This window comes from Tasmannia lanceolata, unplaced genomic scaffold, assembly GCF_043159265.1.
Source record: "Tasmannia lanceolata isolate RefF3 unplaced genomic scaffold, GAP_Taslan_0.1 ptg000006l, whole genome shotgun sequence".
Lineage (NCBI taxonomy): Eukaryota > Viridiplantae > Streptophyta > Magnoliopsida > Canellales > Winteraceae > Tasmannia > Tasmannia lanceolata.
The window spans coordinates 13,246,155-13,264,104 of record NW_027518683.1 but is presented as its reverse complement, the minus strand read 5'-3'; the positions used below and the strand labels follow the sequence as shown (position 1 = coordinate 13,264,104).

The window sequence follows — 17,950 nt, the reverse complement described above, 5'->3', positions numbered from 1 at the left end:
AATTTTTATTAGATTTTTTAATTAAAATTTCTATTTTTATTAATTTCTCATTTCACTTAAGGGAGAATTGGAATATGATCTTCATGATTCCGGCAATACAAACATGTTCCAGAATCAGGTGTTGGAATTGGCATCCTATTCCAGTCGAATTGCCCAATTTGTTTCCTTCCCCGAGCGGTATTCTGATTCTACCCGTGTAGAAATGAAATATTTATTTTTTCTATTTAAATATTTTATTTTAATTTTTTTTTCATTCCACTTACGGTGGAATTTGAATATGACGCAGATTCCAATTCCTGCAGTCCAAACTCAGCCAAAGGACATATTATTAGATGGAAAAAATGATACGACGCACCGGTTTAGAAAGGTACAGTATTCCTAAAATTTTCTATGTTTTTTACACATGAAAAAACATAACTTGTGCCGAGCCTATTCAATTTTTATTAGTAGGACATTCGATATTTTAAAATGATGGAAAATTATTGAATGGAAGATCTTACGAGTTACGATTGAGGATGTCAAGAGAACAAAGAAAACACAAAAATGATCTAATAGCTACAGTAATTACAATGTCGAGAGGGACCTTCGGTTTACGTTGAGATCACTCTAAATTAATCATAATCCTAGTATTTCCCTCTAAATTGGGGAAAGAAAAAGTTTTCTCCAGAAATTTTTCCCATGGAAACATTTTTCTTGCAATATAGTCCAAATAGGCTTAATATTGCTTATTCAATTTCGGCGTGCTTTGTAGATTTCAATGAAAAATAACCAAACACTTGGTGCTCCATTTGTAAAGCTATACTAGAAACAGTCATTTTTCCCACAAATAGATGAGTCCATTTATGAGGCCATTTACAGGTTAATTCATATAGATATCATGATAACAAATTTTGGATAAAATAAAACTAAAATGATAAATAATTTGAGATTTGTTCAGAAAAAAAATCTTTTAAAGAATAATAATATCAAAAACTCTAAAATCTATGACTTATTTTACAAGGAGTTACGAGCTTAAAAAATGTTCGTTAATTTTCGGGAAAACGGATAAAATCGCCCCCTTGAACGAACGGTATTCGTTAAGTTTTAAAGGCAGAAAAAAACGTTAAAAGTGGTGAATTTATCCTCGAGCAGTGAACCATTCTCACAGAAACCGTTTTTTTTAGGGTGGGGGGATATCATTTCCCTAATTGCCTCTGATCACACCTCCCTAAGGGTGATTCTAGATCTTTGATCAAGCATGATGAAGATGGTTGTGTGAATAGTATTTGTCATTATAAATTATTAAATTTCCTTCCACCTTCCTCATTTATTCACCAATCACCACTTCAAAATCCACACATCTCATGGCTTTGGCTGCTAATAATGGTTTGAGGCTTGGTTTTGCTTCAACTCTTCCAAAGAATTCGATCCGCATCTGAAGCATGATAATTTTGAAGGGAATTACATATTCGCCCCTTTTCTTCCCTTGGCTACCACCTTTTAGTGTAAAAAGAGTAATAATAAATACATTAGAAAATTTGGGGGTGACAAAAGGATTTGGGTTTGCTGCACATTGGGACTCTTACGAGTAGAACTTTTATACTACCATATTGCAGACTCCTCGGTCCTCGCAGCCCTCCCACTTATCCAAAAGGTATGACGCATTCTGGTTCCTCCTAAAGTTCGTGAGTTTGGGTGGACAACTTTTTCAGGACAAGATCCTAATGGTGGACCACCTTTGTAATCTCTAGGTGTGGATTATAGACCATTGTCCATTATGTACGAGGAGTGTCGAACCAATTGATCATTTGCTGCTTCGTTGCTCTTTCGCTAGAGGTCTGGTGCTTGATTCTAAGTAAGTTTGGGATGTCGTTGGTTTTCCCTCGCTAGCTAGCAAGCCTTTGTGGATTGTTGGTTTTAAATGTCTTCGCCTCCCAAAGGCAGAATTTTATGAAGAGCTGCAATGCTAGTTGCGATATGGCTTCTACGAAAATAGAGAAATGGCATACTCTTCAAAAAAATGAGCCAACGGACCCATGTTTACTTTCTCTAAGATCGTCTCCATCGCTCTTACCTTTCAAACTTTATTCCAGCTCTGATGTCCATATATGCTGAAAGAGATATGTTATGAGTTCTAAAGAAAGCATCAGATTACCCTTAGTTGGATGCCGCCTGAACCTGGTTGGCACAAACTAAATTTTGATGGCTTTAGTTTTGGAAATCCAGGGCCGGCTTGGGTGGGAAAATTGCTTAGAGACGAGTAGAGAGTGACTGAATGGGCATTTTTGGGTCCCATTGGGGTAAAGGATTCCAATGAGACAGAGCCTAGAGCGGTTCTCATGGGGGATGAGGATAGTGGATGATATTATGTTGGACAATTTGATAGTGGAGGGAGACTCTTAACACCGTCCGATGATTGGATGGCAGCAGACAATATCCATGGATATTCGAGGTTTTGATTGATTAGAATGTGGCCATGTGGATGGTCCTCAGGAACGTTTTCAGGAACGTTTTCAGCACAGTCGTTCGGCTAACAGTAAGGTGAATTATTTAGGTAGGAACGAGTTGTATTGGACGGATTTGGAGATATTTGATTTTCTTTCCTTGTGATTAGTTTTCTGTAGGACTCATGTCAGGTTGAGGCCAACCCGAACCCGACGTGACCCAACCCAAGTTTTTAAGCGTGGTAAAAAGATCGATATGATTAAAAATGCCAGGTTTCACTCGGATCTGGTTGCCCAAGCCCTCAGCCCGAACCTGAGCCGAACTCAACCTAGGCCGAGAAAGTCAACCCGTACTCAACCCAACCCGATCCGAGTTGCACTCCTAGTTTTCTGTCTTTCTTAGGCCCTGTTCGGTTGGGATTATGTACAATCAACTGTGCTTCATAATCGATTCAACAATCGGTTATGGTTAAAGGGGTACTCTGTATGTTTATATAATAATGGCTTTTTTTCATAATCGATTTTAGGCGGAGTTTTCTGAAATTCTCATCTTTTTTTCCAATAATGCCCTCACAATGATAACATTACCCGCGATCAAAAAATTCCCTTTTGGCTCCGTTCACTTGCGTTCTCGGTAAAACGGATCCTGGAAAAACAACCCTTTTTTTCCCCAAGAAAGCTAAAATAGCAGCGTTCACTTGCTTTCCTGGGAAAGTAACAGTGCCTATGTGGAAAAAAGTAAAAAAATGACATGGATTTTCAAAAAATGACGCGGAAAGAGATCTTTTCTCACTCTTGTGGAAACCAAATCCCACTAATTTGGTGCGATTCGGTTTCCCGAGAAAATAAAGTGCCGTGGTTGGGTTTGGTGAAAGAGAAAAGTCAGTGGGCGGGTAAAAAACCCTACATCATCTTCTTCCATATCAAAGCCCTACATCGTCTTCTTCCTCCATCCTTCCATGGAAAACTTCGTCCTCTTCCTTGCATCTGCCTGAAAGAGTTGTAAGTCAATCTCTCTCTCTCTTTCTCTGTTGTTTTTTCATCCTCATATCTCATCCCAACATGATAATAAAAACATGAATCTCTTTTTTGATCGGCCTTTGTATGTGGTGCAAATTTTTCCGATTTTTATTTTTGTTTTTTATGAAAACAGATCTGGGTTCTTTGGAAAAGTAATGTGGAGGAGCAGGAAAAATCGTTTTTGCCCACAAAAAGTAGGAAAATCAATAGACAAAGAGATGTGTGTGAGACATAATCTCATGGATTTAACAATTTTGAGAAGCTATTATACCTTAGATGGATGCAAAGATAATCTGCTAACTAGTGATAACTCTTTAAATTGGAGTTTAAAATTTGACAAGTGAAGGAATTCACTGAGAATTTTGAGTTTAATGTAAATATTTTTTATCCCCTTTTAAAATTGGAGTTCTGAATTGTCCCTGCTATCCTTCCTTTCTTGTAAATTGGAGTTATGAACTAAACATCAAGGCAAATACAACAAATTAAAGGGTTAGATCATCCAATGGCGATGATTTTTGAGGCATAATATATAAATATTGGGACCAAAACAACTGAATGGTTTGGATCTTCGAACAAGGTGGGCTTCATTGTATTTTTCAAAATATAAGCTCACCTACAAATGGCCGTAATACACATTGGGGCACACCTAAAAATCGTCTACTTAGGAAAGGATTTTGGGATAATGTATCCTTGGTGTGGGCAAACAAATGAATAATATAGATTGTAGACACAAATTCCACCTTTTGAAGTAAATGACCATTTAACTCTCTCATTGATCAGTTGTGGTTTTTTTTTTGTCGCTTTTAATTTTTTAATTTCATCAGTTGAAAATTATAAAATTTTCAGGATTTCCAGTGCAAGTGAACAAGCGCGGAAAACCTTTTTCTGCACAATTTCTCGGGATTTCCTGCGCAAGTGAACAGGCGCGGGAAACCTTTTCCTGCATAATTTCTTGGGATTTCTTTTCCTTTTTGCCACGTCAGATTCTCAGGAAACCTTTTCTTTTTCTTTCCTGAGAAAATGCCTCATTTTTTTCCGAGAAACCTAAGGGCCTGTTCACTTGCGCTCCTGCAGTGAGAAAAGAAAGGAACAGTGTGTTCGTTATTTTTCCTGAGAAACCTTACAATTGGATGTTCACTTGCTCTCTCAAGAAAGCATATTTATCTACGTGGAAATGTGAAAAGAAATATGTGGAATTTCTGTTTTCTCGCTAACACGAGACTTCATTTCCTCTGAATAGGCGCGATTTCATTTCTTTTTCCGCGGAGGAAAATACATCGGGCACAACTTTTCACAAGCAGAAACCCTAGCCTCTGCCATTCTCATCTTCTCCGGTGAGAAGAGAGACTCCAGCAACCTCCTTCCCCTCTGGCAAGTACCTCTCTCTCTCTCCCTCCTATCTGTATCTCTCTCTCTCTCTTTCTCTCTCTCCTCTAGTTTCACGAGGTAGGGCCGTAGGGGAGAGCGTTTTCCTAAACCCTAACTCTATCTCTTTCCACAAACCGTAGACCTCACTAAACCCTAACTTTATCTCTCTCTCCCTCTCCACAAACCCAAGACCTCACGAAACCCTAACTCCATTTCTCTTTCCCTCTCCACAAACCCTATACTCCGTGAAACCCTAACTCTATCTCTTACGGTAAGATCCTAACATCAAGCTCTTGAGATTTTCTTCAAGTTTTTTATGAGAAATTGTACATCTTTCCAAAGCTTGTTATCTTAAACTCTTGATCTACGTCTCTAAATTGAACTTTTTTTTAATCTTAAACATTTAATAATCACTTATTAAATGTTACGGCAGAACACCATTTTTTCATAATAGATTATTTGTACAATAGGTAATTGTAATAATCAGTAGCAACAATTGCAATCAGTTGGTCCATAATCCCAATCGAACAGGGCCTTATTGTATTGTATCTCTTGCTCTGTATCCCTCCCTATGATCCTCTGGATCTTAGGGTCTTTTTCTTCTATCAATTAAGCTCTTACCATTTAAAAAAGAAAAAAAGAAGAGAGAGATGTTGGTTCATCTATATTCACCCCTTTTTACTTGGGGAAGCCCCTTGTGGTGTGTATTTATGAATTAATGAATTATGACAACTCTCTTGCTCTAGATGGGGCTGTCCCATGTAGAAAAAGGGGCGAATATCATTGAAAATGTGGTCCCCACCTCAACATTTCGGCTACTGGCATCAATTTTTCCCCCGCTGCTCAAGTTAAAAACTTGAAATCCCCAATGGCCCTGTCTGGCACAGGGATTCTTGAATCCATGGATAGCTATCCCAAGCCCTGTCAATTGCTTGTAAGTAGGAGATATTGTTGGACAAAATCAACCAATTACTTCCATAGTGCCTGTTTCAACCTATCAACCATGGAATGCTTATGTTTATTTTGGATTTTGAGAACAATCCAAAACTTATTATTGGATCAGTTTCATGTGTCAGACTGTAATGTAACACAACGTGTGTGTACACCTGTCTGTCTTCATTTATCGGCTATGATACATGATGCATTTCAAAGGACGATGCTATCGCATTGAGCTTGTTGCTGAGGAGAAAGATCAATATATTGCTCATGTAGCTTACTCGGGCGTTTTCAAGCGGCTCAATCTCTCTTCCACATAGTTCTTCAGAATTTTGAACAGTACTTAAGATCCTCTGTTTTTTTTTATTTGATAAATCACTTGGCGGCGGTTTGGATACGTGGATTTTAGAATCCAGGTTTTAGTTTGAAAATAGTGTAAAAGAGGGTTCATGATCAAGCTGTTGTATGATGTCCTGACAGCATTTCTTGGATTTTAAGTAAGAAATCCAGGTTTTAGAAATCTTTCCCCATCCTGAGATTTCTAAAACTTGGAAACATGGGACGATCGCCTGCTCTCTTGCTGTCGGAAAGAAGGGCGAGAAATAAAAAACGACGTCCGGTCTCCTTTTTCTCTTGTCTCCCATTCATGATTTTGATGAAATCCAAGATTCTAAAATCCGCATATCCAAACGGCCCTTTAGTGAAAGTTCTTGTTGGCGCCCATGGTCTTTGCAAGCCGACATCTGTGGCGTGGCGCCCAATAGGCAGAGGGCGATAAGCCAGTCACGTTCCACCATCCCAAACATCAAAGTAAACCTATTCATTTTAGATTGTGTAAACCGATTGTAAGCTCCAAACCGATTATTGGACTCAAAATTAAACGTAATTTGGAGTCCAATAATTGGTTTGGGACTCACAATCGGTTGTCACAATCTAAAACGAACAGGTAAGTTAATCAATTGTGGCTCACAATCGGTACTAAAAATGCAAAATATAGGGCCAAAACGAACAGGGAATAAGTATTCCACGGAAATCTGTTTTAGTATAACCTAAAAACTTCTCCCTCGAACGACTCCTCATCTACACCGCGCCATCTCTCCATCGCCACTCTCGTGCCCTCGTTCTCTCTCCGGCTAAGGTATCTCTCTCTCTCTCTCTGCACAGATTTTTCTCAGTGTTGTTTCTATTGGAAACAATATGCATTCATGATCCAGTTGAAAAATTAGTCCCATCTCCTTCTCATCTTCTCTTTCAGCAAACGGTTACATGGATTATAGATGCCACTATTTTGTCTTCAAGAACAGTCTATATTTTGTTTAAGAAAATAGTCGCGCGCCCAAACTAGGAAACGCTCATTAACCTTGTTTAAATCGGTCAATTTCATTACATCTGATTTCATCATCTTCTGATTAACTTGAAAATTGTAACAACTTGAAGCAAAGGTGGATTCTAACAGTTATTTGATTTCAACAGCATCTAAACAGGAAAGCATTTTTTTTTTTTGATCGGTAAGCTGGGGTTAGGCGGAAGGAAAGCATTTTCTTGACGACCCATGCTGGCGAAGTACTGAGCTCTAGCTTATTCCATTCAATAACACCTTGGTTTTTATTTTTAGGCAAAATAAGAGCAATTATTCATAGATTCTACTGGTTGAGGGACTTGATTTCGCACATGTTGTGCCACAACTAAGCTAGTGTTGGTAGAGCAAGTGTGGGTTGGCACTAGGATTCATATTTATCTGACAAGAAACCCTTTTATGTCCGAGATTTGAGTCAAGTATGTTGTGCACATGTCTTTTATTCTGGCATTATACAGGACTCTAACCTTAACCCTAACGGACTAATGTTGGCAGTAAAATTCATATTTAATTGATCAAAGCTATTCAAAAAAAGGAAAAAAAGAAAAAAGAGGACTAATGTGTGCTGCACATGCGAGTTGAGTTGCGCCGTCAGCTTGCTGGGGGTGTAAAGGGCGGCGCCTTTGCAGGGTGTCCGGGGAAACGTCTTGGAAGAAAAATTTATTTTTTGTGATACAAGAAAGGGTATTTCAAGAAATTCTTTCATGCATTGGCATTAATATATAAGCTATGTATTAGGGTTATGGGTAGCTAGATTTTTGTTGGCCTAGGCGGGTACTGGAGACGCAGATCGGAGGTTGGCCGCATGGTCCTATGCCTTGTGCCAGCAATGCCCAATGGTTTGGACTCTTAATAAAGATAATTGTAGTGCCTTTCTTTTCAGCAATTGCTTTTGAGATAGTTGGTAAGTGCCACGATCCTACAATTTTCTTTGTGTTTTCTTGGCCAAGTTGGAGGAGATTTCGTAGCCCCAAACTAAAATAGTTAAAACTCTTCTCCAGTGGACATAGGCACACTGCCGGACCACACAAATCTTGTCTTCTTGCATTGTGTGATATTGTTTCTCGCGTTCTCTTTTTATGTTTGCTGCAAATCGTGTTTATATTTAGAAGGTATTCCTCAGTTTTTTTCTACAGAGTATGCTCTGCTCAGCAATCGCGTAATATCCATTGTTTTGAAAATCTTACGATTTACGATTCGATTTACGATTCAATTAACGATTTTAGGCAAAACGATTTGAATCCCATGATTGAATCTTAATTTGTACGAATCTTACGATTTTTTATTGAATCTTACGATTCGATTGTAAATCGTACGATTCATACGATTCATGCGATTTATCCAAATTAAGTTTTGTATAAAAGAAAATATGACTTCTTTCAAAAAACCTCATTTACTTTCTACATTACAAGAAGCCTTCGAAATCCCTCTCATCAGAAGGAAGAAGACAGAGGTGTAGGAGTTCGAACGAATCGAACCAGTCAAGCACAAAGCATTTGCTTGAGGGCATTACTCACATCGAGGTGGGAGACTACCATAATGAGGACAATATCGACTTCCGTCTTTTATAATTGATATTTGTCCTTTGATGTTTGAGACTTTGAGAATTGATATGATCTTGTGTCTTTTTTTAAAGATTATTATCTAAGATGCATGGGTTTGGATGAGAATTAGATGATCAGTATGTGTCAAGTTTGTCAGCAAACAATTCATATTACGATATTGAATGCTAATCATGGTAGTTTGTATTTGAATTAATGAATTTGGATGAAAAATGAATAATTGGCTATTTTTATTCTTTAATTTGTTTATAATTTTTTATTATATATATTTTTATATTTCTGAATGAATCTTACGATTTACGATACGATTTACGATCCGATACGATTCGGCCCCTATTACGATTTACGATTCGATTCCGATTTTCAAAACATTGGTCATATCCTTATTGGGTAATGAAAATTTACTGGAAGTGATTCGGGGATATATAGATTGGTTTTGGATTTGCATTAGTCCACTATTAACGTTCTATGAATTCACATCTGCATGGAGTTTTAAACCATGGCGAGAAGTTATCCCTTTACCATTCAAATTCACTTTTTTCAGACCCTAATGAATTAGAAATTGATCAGTTCATTATTTTATTTTATTTGCATAAAAGTGTTCTTCAGTTGGTGTAGAGGTAATGAGGCTTATTCTTAACTGTAAGATTACATAGAGATGTAAGAACTTGAAATCCTTTGGATAAACACGTGCTGAAATGAAACATAAAACATGGTTAATGTCAAGGAGAAGTACAAAACTCTGTCTTGCAAGGTTACCGCATTATATGTATCATACAATCTAACTAAGGGGAAATATCGAATTATGTTCAAGTCATTTTATATTAGAGGAACTAGGGGATGAAACTGGAGTAAAAGATGTGGTTTCATAGATCTAGTTGTAGGGAGTGAACAAAAATGGTGAATGGTGTTGGTCCTTTAACCTAGAAAAGTATAAACAGACAAACTCTGCTTTGCATCAAAATAATGACTCACGAGCAGTCCTAAAAGAAGAGTATTTCTATAGCTAATAGCTAACCATAAACAAGTAGACGTTTGGTGACTAAGAAAAGAATGCAATGTCATCTCTGCTTCCTCTTATTTTTTCTATAATTTTTTTTTCTTCTAGTGAAACTATGGGGTTGACATTTTTTGTTTTTTTTTTCAAAAAATTTAGTGGAGATGCGAATGTTTAAAATTTAGACGCTTAATTGTGTCCATATGATCCTGATCGTCTGGTGGTTCCCATCATGTATTGGCCATGCTAAAATATGACACCAATACTACATTCAAACCATTTGATAGATGGGATTTTTCCCGTTGAGTGCTGGTCATTGATGTTGTCCATTTTTTTCACCATCCATTTTCCGCATGTCCCTTGTGGGGATGGGAGCTAGACCATCTCAATTTCACTTGCTTGATAGCTAGGCTACAAAATAGCGCTTTTGAAATTTATACTGTATTTAATGAGATGAGAAATGGGAAAAAAATAAAAAATGCTATTGATGAGAAATGAGCTCTTTGGTACGTTTTATTTTTCATTCCTTATGTTTTCATGTGTTAATTCTTTAGGTCTTTCTTCATTCGTTCGTTCTCTTTCTACCATTCTGCATTGCTTGTCTTGGTATATGTTAATAGTTAGTTAAGTTGATTTATATCTATGTTTTGGTGTAATTCTGTCATTTACTTTGATGTTTATTTACATTATTTGAGTGTGTCCATCATTAGTGGCCCTTAGTTGCAACTTATGTAATTATAGGAAGTTTATATCTATATATACAAGTGATCGTGGGGTTGGAATTACAATCTCCACTCGCAAAATCTTTCTCCTTTTTCTTCCTTCAACTTCTTCCATATGAAATACTTGTGGACGGATTCTTAAAACCCATCAGGGTATTAGAGCATGGTCGATCTTGAATAAGATTCAAGAGATATGTTCATTGATTTGAATCCCCAATTCTCCGTTCTCTTAGTCATTTGGCTCTCTTACGTTGCACCTTGTATCTTGTTTCTAATTTGAAACCCTAATTCCTTCACATCCAAATTTCCAATTCTAATTCCACATTCGTGAAAATTTTGAAACCCTAAATCCATCAATCTGGCTTCTCCATATATATCATTTAAATTCTCCAAAATCCCAACTCAAAATCCTAACCCTAATCCTTGAAATCTGAATTGCTCCCTACCTAATTTTGAAACCCTTATTCTTCTAGAAATCCTAGCTCTATTTTTTTTTTTGGAACGGTATCCTAGCTCTATTTGTAACCGTACTTTCTAATCCTATTCAAGTTTTAATTCCAAACTCTTGCCACATTTGAATTTCTAACACAATCCTTTCATCACATCCATTCAAAACCCTAGTTTGTTATTTCTCCTACTGTCTGTCATTTTTCTTCTCAGGCTTTCTTTTTCCCTTTGTTTACAGACATTCCATGTTGTGCTATCTGTTGCATAGTGTGCTTTGGTCAATCTGGTCTTTTTTAGTTGCTAATTTCAAGAGGATATAATTGCTATGAAGCTGTTTCAATGAAGACTAGACTATGGTGCTGATGTGCATGAAGTGTGGACTGCCTTTTTTTAATGAAAGTGTGGAATGCTTGTGTGGATTTATATGCGTAAAGTGTAAAAATTTTGCCTTCTTGAAATATCATGAAGGCAACCGTAAAACTCATCTCTTTCATAGTAGTCTTCAATCACATCGACTCACATGCAGAATGACTCATCACACAATTCTCTACACGCCTTCTACCACCGCCATTGTCTCCCCCTGGCTCACAACCACATTCTCTACCAACAACACAATGTCCTCGACTAGAATCACCTCTTCCTATTGAAGATCTCCAGGCAGAATCCTCTCCAACGCCGAACCCCTTTACGAAGTAACAGGACAGCAAGGCAACACAATCCTCAAGATGGAAGTACAACTGTTATAGAGGCACAACAATCCTCAAGAAAGCACAACAACTTACACGAAGAATGCATAGCAGCCCATACAAAGAAGGCATAGCAGCCCACAAGATGGCACAACAATTCACATGAATGCTCATAAGTCCACACGAGGATACAACAGTCCAAACTAAGATGATGTCACAGGTCAATACAGCCCTCTCATAGCAGCAATTCACACGAAGCAATGGATACCAAGACTACATAGTAGTCCACCAGAAGCTGTTACACAGCAAGAGTGTCCCATAATCCACAACAATCCACACAAAAATTGCTCAACAATCCCTTTGAAGACTTCCCACACACATGCTACCAAATAGCCGCATAAAAGCTACACCATTGTCTGAAGCGGGTCCACAGTTCATACCGGACAACACAAGTACACAACGCAGTCCTCCCAAACCGGTCAATCACAACCACTGGTTAGGGCAGCACACTAGCTACTCCACACAATGGCACAAATTAGGGCAACGCACTAGCTCCTCCACACAAAGTTACAAATTAGGAAGCAAGATAACACCAATCTCCAGAAAGGCAACAAAATGCACATGGCAAAGCTTCAGTCCTCACAAAACACAACAGTCAAAAGGATGCGCAGCAGTCCCCATAAATACAAATCAGGCCACAAAACAATGCAACAATCCTCACACAAGGGTATAGAGATACTAAAAGGAAGAGTAGATGCTAATGAAGCTGAGGTTAGGGCTATTCATCTAGGTATTCTTCGGTTAGACAAGGAGTGTCTTGATAAGGTGATTGTGGAAGGGGATTCTCTAAACAGGATTCGATGGCTTATGGGATCTTTGGTCCCTCCTTGGAGGTTCGCTCACTTTTTTGATGAAATCTTGGATAGAATAGAGGGACCCTCTATTTCTTTCAATCATGTTAAGAGATCAGCTAATAGTGTGGCAGATCGTCTGGCTAAAGAAGGAGTAGATAGGCAATCATTGTTGTGGTTTGATTTCTTGCCTCGAGTTGTTCGCGTAGTTGTATTTTTTTTCTTTTTCTTTATTTGTATTTTCCATGTATCCTTTGGGTTGACAAGCTCGCCTGTTCTATTTATTAATATATTCTCGCTACCATTAAAAAAAAGAGATACTAAAAGGAAACATCATTTCACAAAAAGGTGTAGCAATCCAAACATAGACACAAAATGCGTTAGTTTAGGTTGATTTACGTCTAATGTTTTGTGTAACTTGTCTTTTGCTTTTATGTTTATTTATATTGTTAGGATGAGGCCCATCGTTAAAGGCTCTTAGTGGCAACTTATCTCATTATAAGAACTATCTTTCTCTCTCTCTCTCTCTCTCTACAAGTGCTCCTGGCGTTGAAGTCATATCCACAACTCCCACGAAATCTTTCTCTTCTTTCTTTCCTTTTTTCCTTAGTTTCTCAATCTATTCTTCTTCCTTCCTCTTCTTCCATACGACATGCTTGTGGATGGATTCTTAAAAGCTCAATAATATATTTCCATATTATGGGCATTATTATTTATGTTATGAACATTTTGATGCTACTGAAACCACATTGAAATTTAACTTCTTCTGTCATACTGTTTGGTTATAACTTTTGGATGTAGATTGAGCTTGCTGCCAATGGCTGCTGTTGCTGAGAACTTACCCAATGAGAATGAAGAAGAGGATCTAAGCTTTGAAGAACTTGGTCTGGAACCACGATTGATTCGTGCTCTGACAAAGAAGGATATTATGAAACCAACTCCCATTCAGCGGGTGGCTGTTCCTCTGATTCTGGTTAGTTTGACCATGATTGAATTTAGTAATCTCGCAGCATCTTTTGAAGTCTTTGGAAACTTAACTGTGGATCTTTTAAATTAATACACTTATGACTCAAATTAGAAGTCAAAATTTTCAATCTGGTTATATGTATTTGTTTATGCGACAAATTGGCTTATTGACTTTCATACTTTCTTTTGTGAATTTGGGTTCTTTTTACCAAAATTCCGGGATTAACTTGTTTGGCCCCATTATTAGAGTCTTTATTTATGCGAAACTAAATCATTAGAATGAGTAGAACTTTTAATGCTTTATTTGCCCAAACTTTTTTTAACTATCCATGACTGTTTATATGACGGTAAGGATGTTGTTGCACTTTTAATGCTTTATTTGCCAAAAGTTTTTTATAATTAGATTTAGTAGACCTTCTCGCACGCTAGAAGGCATAGTTGCAAATTTCAGTAAATTCCGGTCAATTTCGGTTGAATTTCGGTCGATTTCGGCTGAAATCCAGAACGGAACGAAATTTTCGTCATTTCGTTCCGGTTTTCGGCCGAAACCGAAACGTTTCGTCCATTTCGGACGAAACGAAACGAAATTCACAATGATGCTTCGTCTGCCAATGCCGAAGCCCATAGACTTGCGAGAGAAGGGATGCACAAAGATAGTCTGGAGCTTTTTTATTTTCTCCCTCCTTAGTTATTTTGTTTTTTTATCTTTCATTTCGGGTTTAGAGCATATCTTTTTTGGACCTCCTCAATCTCTGTTGTTTTAATGAAATATATTTGCCATTTAAAAAAAAATTATATATGACTCTGTCTATAGGAAGGTAAGGATGTTGTTGCTAGAGCGAAGACTGGTTCTGGAAAGACCTATGCCTACCTTCTTCCCTTGCTTCAGAAGCTTTTCTCAGAGACTGCTTCAAGGAAGACCGCCCCAAGTGCCTTTGTTCTTGTACCAACTCGTGAACTGTGCCAACAGGTGTGGTGAGCTTTAGTGTAATTTGCTTATAGCAGTGTCTCTTTTTGCCTTATAGTTGTTTGTGTGTTTTTTGAAATTTATACGACTCGTGTAGTGAGTTTTGCTTGAAGTAGTGGCAAGTCTGGTGACTGTTCGAAGTGAATCCTTCATCATTGGAGTGATTTCCTGATTTTTTTAATTAAACCTGAATTTATCTATGAACCTGGGGAGGCACCTGAAATTTTATTAAGATTTCCTGATGTTTATCTTGGCATTTTAGCAAATGGAATTGATACCTTGCATTTCTCTATCTTTTCATTGGGTTGTTGACTCAACACTTTCCCAGGTTTATTCAGAGGTCTCATCTCTCCTTGAGCTTTGTAGAGTCCAATTGAAAGTTGTACAACTGACAAGCAGTATGACGGTTTGTGATATGGTACGTTCATTTTGTAAAGATATGCTAAATTTGGCTGGGTCTATGGTTGGGCATGCTTCAAACAAGTGTTATCTTTTTGGCCAATGCTAACTGAACCCTTTAGAGATGTCAGAATTTAGTTCTTATTGTTTTAGCATATAGTTTTAAGCGATAATGGAAACTTAGCAATTCTCTTTCAGTCTTTTGAAATCTGAGTTACTGATATTCTTGGCTGGTTGACACACTATTCTGTTTGCAGAGAACTGCACTGGCTGGGCCTCCTGATATTCTGGTCTCAACACCAGCTTGTATTTCAACATGCATGTCAAAAGATACCTTACAAGCAGCATCCCTTCAGGACTCCCTTACTATTCTAGTTCTAGATGAGGTGCACAATCATTTTTTTTTTTTTTGAGTAATACAATAAATTCTTTACATACTATTACTTTTCTTTACATGATTTTTTGGCCTGTGATTGGATTATTTATAACTTAAAAATATTTAGATTAAGCCTAATGGCGAGGGCGAAATTGCATTTTCATGGATTATTATGCTTTTCTTGAGGACACTGTTGAGAGAAGCCTTCACAAGAGACATGGAATATGGGTTTTCATTAAAGAAATAATCTACAAATTGTTTTTTTTTTAATGGTAATAATCTTCAAATTGTTACTGAATATCTCTACAAGTATATTTGGAACTCATAAATGATTTTCACCTTTTACATGCATCCAAATAGTATGCTTAATTAATGGCAATGGAATGGCCATAGCTTGAGGCTGGATCTCTGGAATCTGCCCTGCCATATGCATCTACTCAACTCTCATCCAGTGGTTTCTATGATGAATGGAGCTTAAGAGAATTATCTATTTAATAAATATTTTTCCAAAAGAATTCCCAAGAATCACATGTGCGTTCATGTGAGCTTAGTAAAACCAATTATAATACAATGATACAAATTTCGAGGTTGTGGAAGCTAGCTACGCGGCACAGTCGAAATGTCATAGCGAGGTTGCAACGGTTCGAGCATAAAAAAGTACTGTATGTCGCTGGGTTTTCCCGTGGCGACAACTGTGAACTGTTCTGACAACATGAGTGGTATCTCTAGTTATCGTGATGTTGATTGGGTCGGGTCGGCCACTGATCAACGTTTTACATCTGGTTATGGTACCTTCAGGAGAGGAAACTTAATCACCCTGGTTGTCTCCTATTCTAGCTTCGAAGCAGAGTATCAGCCATAGCTTAGGGCATGTATGAAGTTATGTGGTTACAATACCTCCAATTGGAGCTTGGTTTCCCCTCGAATGCTCCTAGTTCTCTCCATGACAAGCAGGCTGCCATCCACCAAGGTTTTAAATTTCGGTTCGGTCTTGATTGGCATGGAAACAGAACCGTTTCAGTTTCTATTGTAAATTTCGGTGGAAATCTTGTAATTTTACAAAAAAGTATGGGAACATGTGCAAATGATGGACATTTAAGATGAAACTTCACGAAGTGCTAGAATAATCATTTTTTTAATGGAAACACCAATCATAATATATACTAAAAATCATTGGTAAACGAAAAAACCACCCATAATTGTTTGTCAACATCAAAACCTAGTGGCATACTCTTCAGCTCATATGTGATAATTAAATACATACCACATTTCACATATAATTAATATAAATACTTGTACACAATACATCCACCACATTTCACTTGTAATTCATATAAATATAACAACTTTGGATTTGCTAGCATCCATCGCAGAAGACATTTCGCAGATGGGCTGTTGCATGTGAGAGAGAAGCCACACAGTCTCACTTTTCAGCAGATTTTGTCTTCATTCATGAGGTGGCTGCTCTCATATGCAACAGCCCATCCGTGAAATGCCTTCTGCGGTGGACGCTAGCAAATCCCTAACAACTTATATTTCACTTGTGCCTTAGAAAAGTACACTAAGGCAGAGTTCGCCCCGCATACAACTTATCACTAGCCTGCCCTCTTTTTGCATGGGCATCAAATTTTTCATGTTAAGCATAACCGATGTAATTTGATTGTATTTGATTCCTCTCATATTCTTTCCTTTTCTATTGCAAGTGGCAATGCTTGATCTCTATTTTATCTTCAGGCAGACTTGCTTTTGTCATATGGCTATGAAGACGACCTAAAAGCCCTTATCCCTCATGTCCCTCGACGTTGTCAATGCCTTCTTATGTCTGCGACTTCAAGGTTGGTTCTCTAAATCTTTTATCAACTGGATTGTAAAGTTTTTAACCCACTTCATTTGTTACTTTTAGTATTTTCTTTTATGTTTCTACGCATTCTTTTGGATTACTTTATAGACTGTCCATAGCATCGGCTGATCATGTGGGAGCATAGTTACACAATTTGGAGAATAATTGAATCTTAGCATTTAATCCAGCTAAATTTTCATGGCATACATTTTTGATATATTTGTGAGATTTGTTTTTTGAAAGGTAATATATTTGTGAGAAATTATTTAGTCTCCCGATGATTTTTTTTTTTGAATATTTTTTGAATTTTTTGTCAAGACCTATCCTTGTGGGAATTGAACTCACTATCAATAATACTAGGCGAATGCACTAGACCAGCTCATCCTGTGATTCACTCGTGTTATTATTTTAAATGAAATACTCCCCCATAAAATTCTATGTGATTTAAAATTTTAAATAGAAAAAAAAATTTCTTGATCTTTTCTTGAACTTCTCTAGTGGTTTTTGGATGTTTGCCTTGCAGAATATTCCTGAATTTTAGCTCTGCTCTAAGGATTTCTGTTGTTCGTCGTCATTTCTCTTGCCTTGATGATTTTACCCTTAAATTTGTTAATCTGATTATTCAACAAAAGTTGGATAAGTTTGGAAAGTTGACGTGTACTGAAAACGATCAGATAACTTTTTTTTACTGGTGAAAACTATCAAAATACCTAGTCTTTTATCAATTGAATGCGCTAATCAAATTTCATCTGGGCATTCATATGCAAATCAAATATGCAGCTCAAAACCAAAAGGAATTGAGATAGAAGAAGAACAAGTTGGGAAATAAAATAGAAGTTCAAAATTGAGCAACTAGAAGCTGAGCCACAGGAATTTTATTCAAGTCCAGAGTATTCTCACAAACATAGAATGCAAAAATCTGTTTACTCTTTCTATTCATAATCCTTAAAAAAATAAAATAAAAATCAATTCCTAGACTTTTTTTTGAACCAATTCCTTGACTCATGATACAGTTAGAAACCACACTCCTTGA

General features: G+C 37.2%; 1 protein-coding gene across 4 annotated transcripts in view; it reads left to right on the top strand.

Annotated features, from left to right (window-relative positions):
- Positions 1–4,664: 4,664 nt before the first annotated feature.
- Positions 4,665–17,950, top strand: part of LOC143879775 (P-loop containing nucleoside triphosphate hydrolases superfamily protein) — a 38,873-nt gene continuing 25,587 nt past the window's right edge. The window contains exons 1-6 of one of the 4 annotated variants that reach the window (XM_077382337.1): positions 4,665–4,819; positions 13,171–13,342; positions 14,150–14,305; positions 14,631–14,720; positions 14,959–15,087; positions 16,812–16,912. In XM_077382337.1, the coding sequence (XP_077238452.1) occupies positions 13,187–13,342; positions 14,150–14,305; positions 14,631–14,720; positions 14,959–15,087; positions 16,812–16,912 (632 nt within the window). In that variant the 5' untranslated portion in view covers positions 4,665–4,819; positions 13,171–13,186. The other 3 variants (XM_077382341.1, XM_077382340.1, XM_077382338.1) reach the window with 3 other exon arrangements.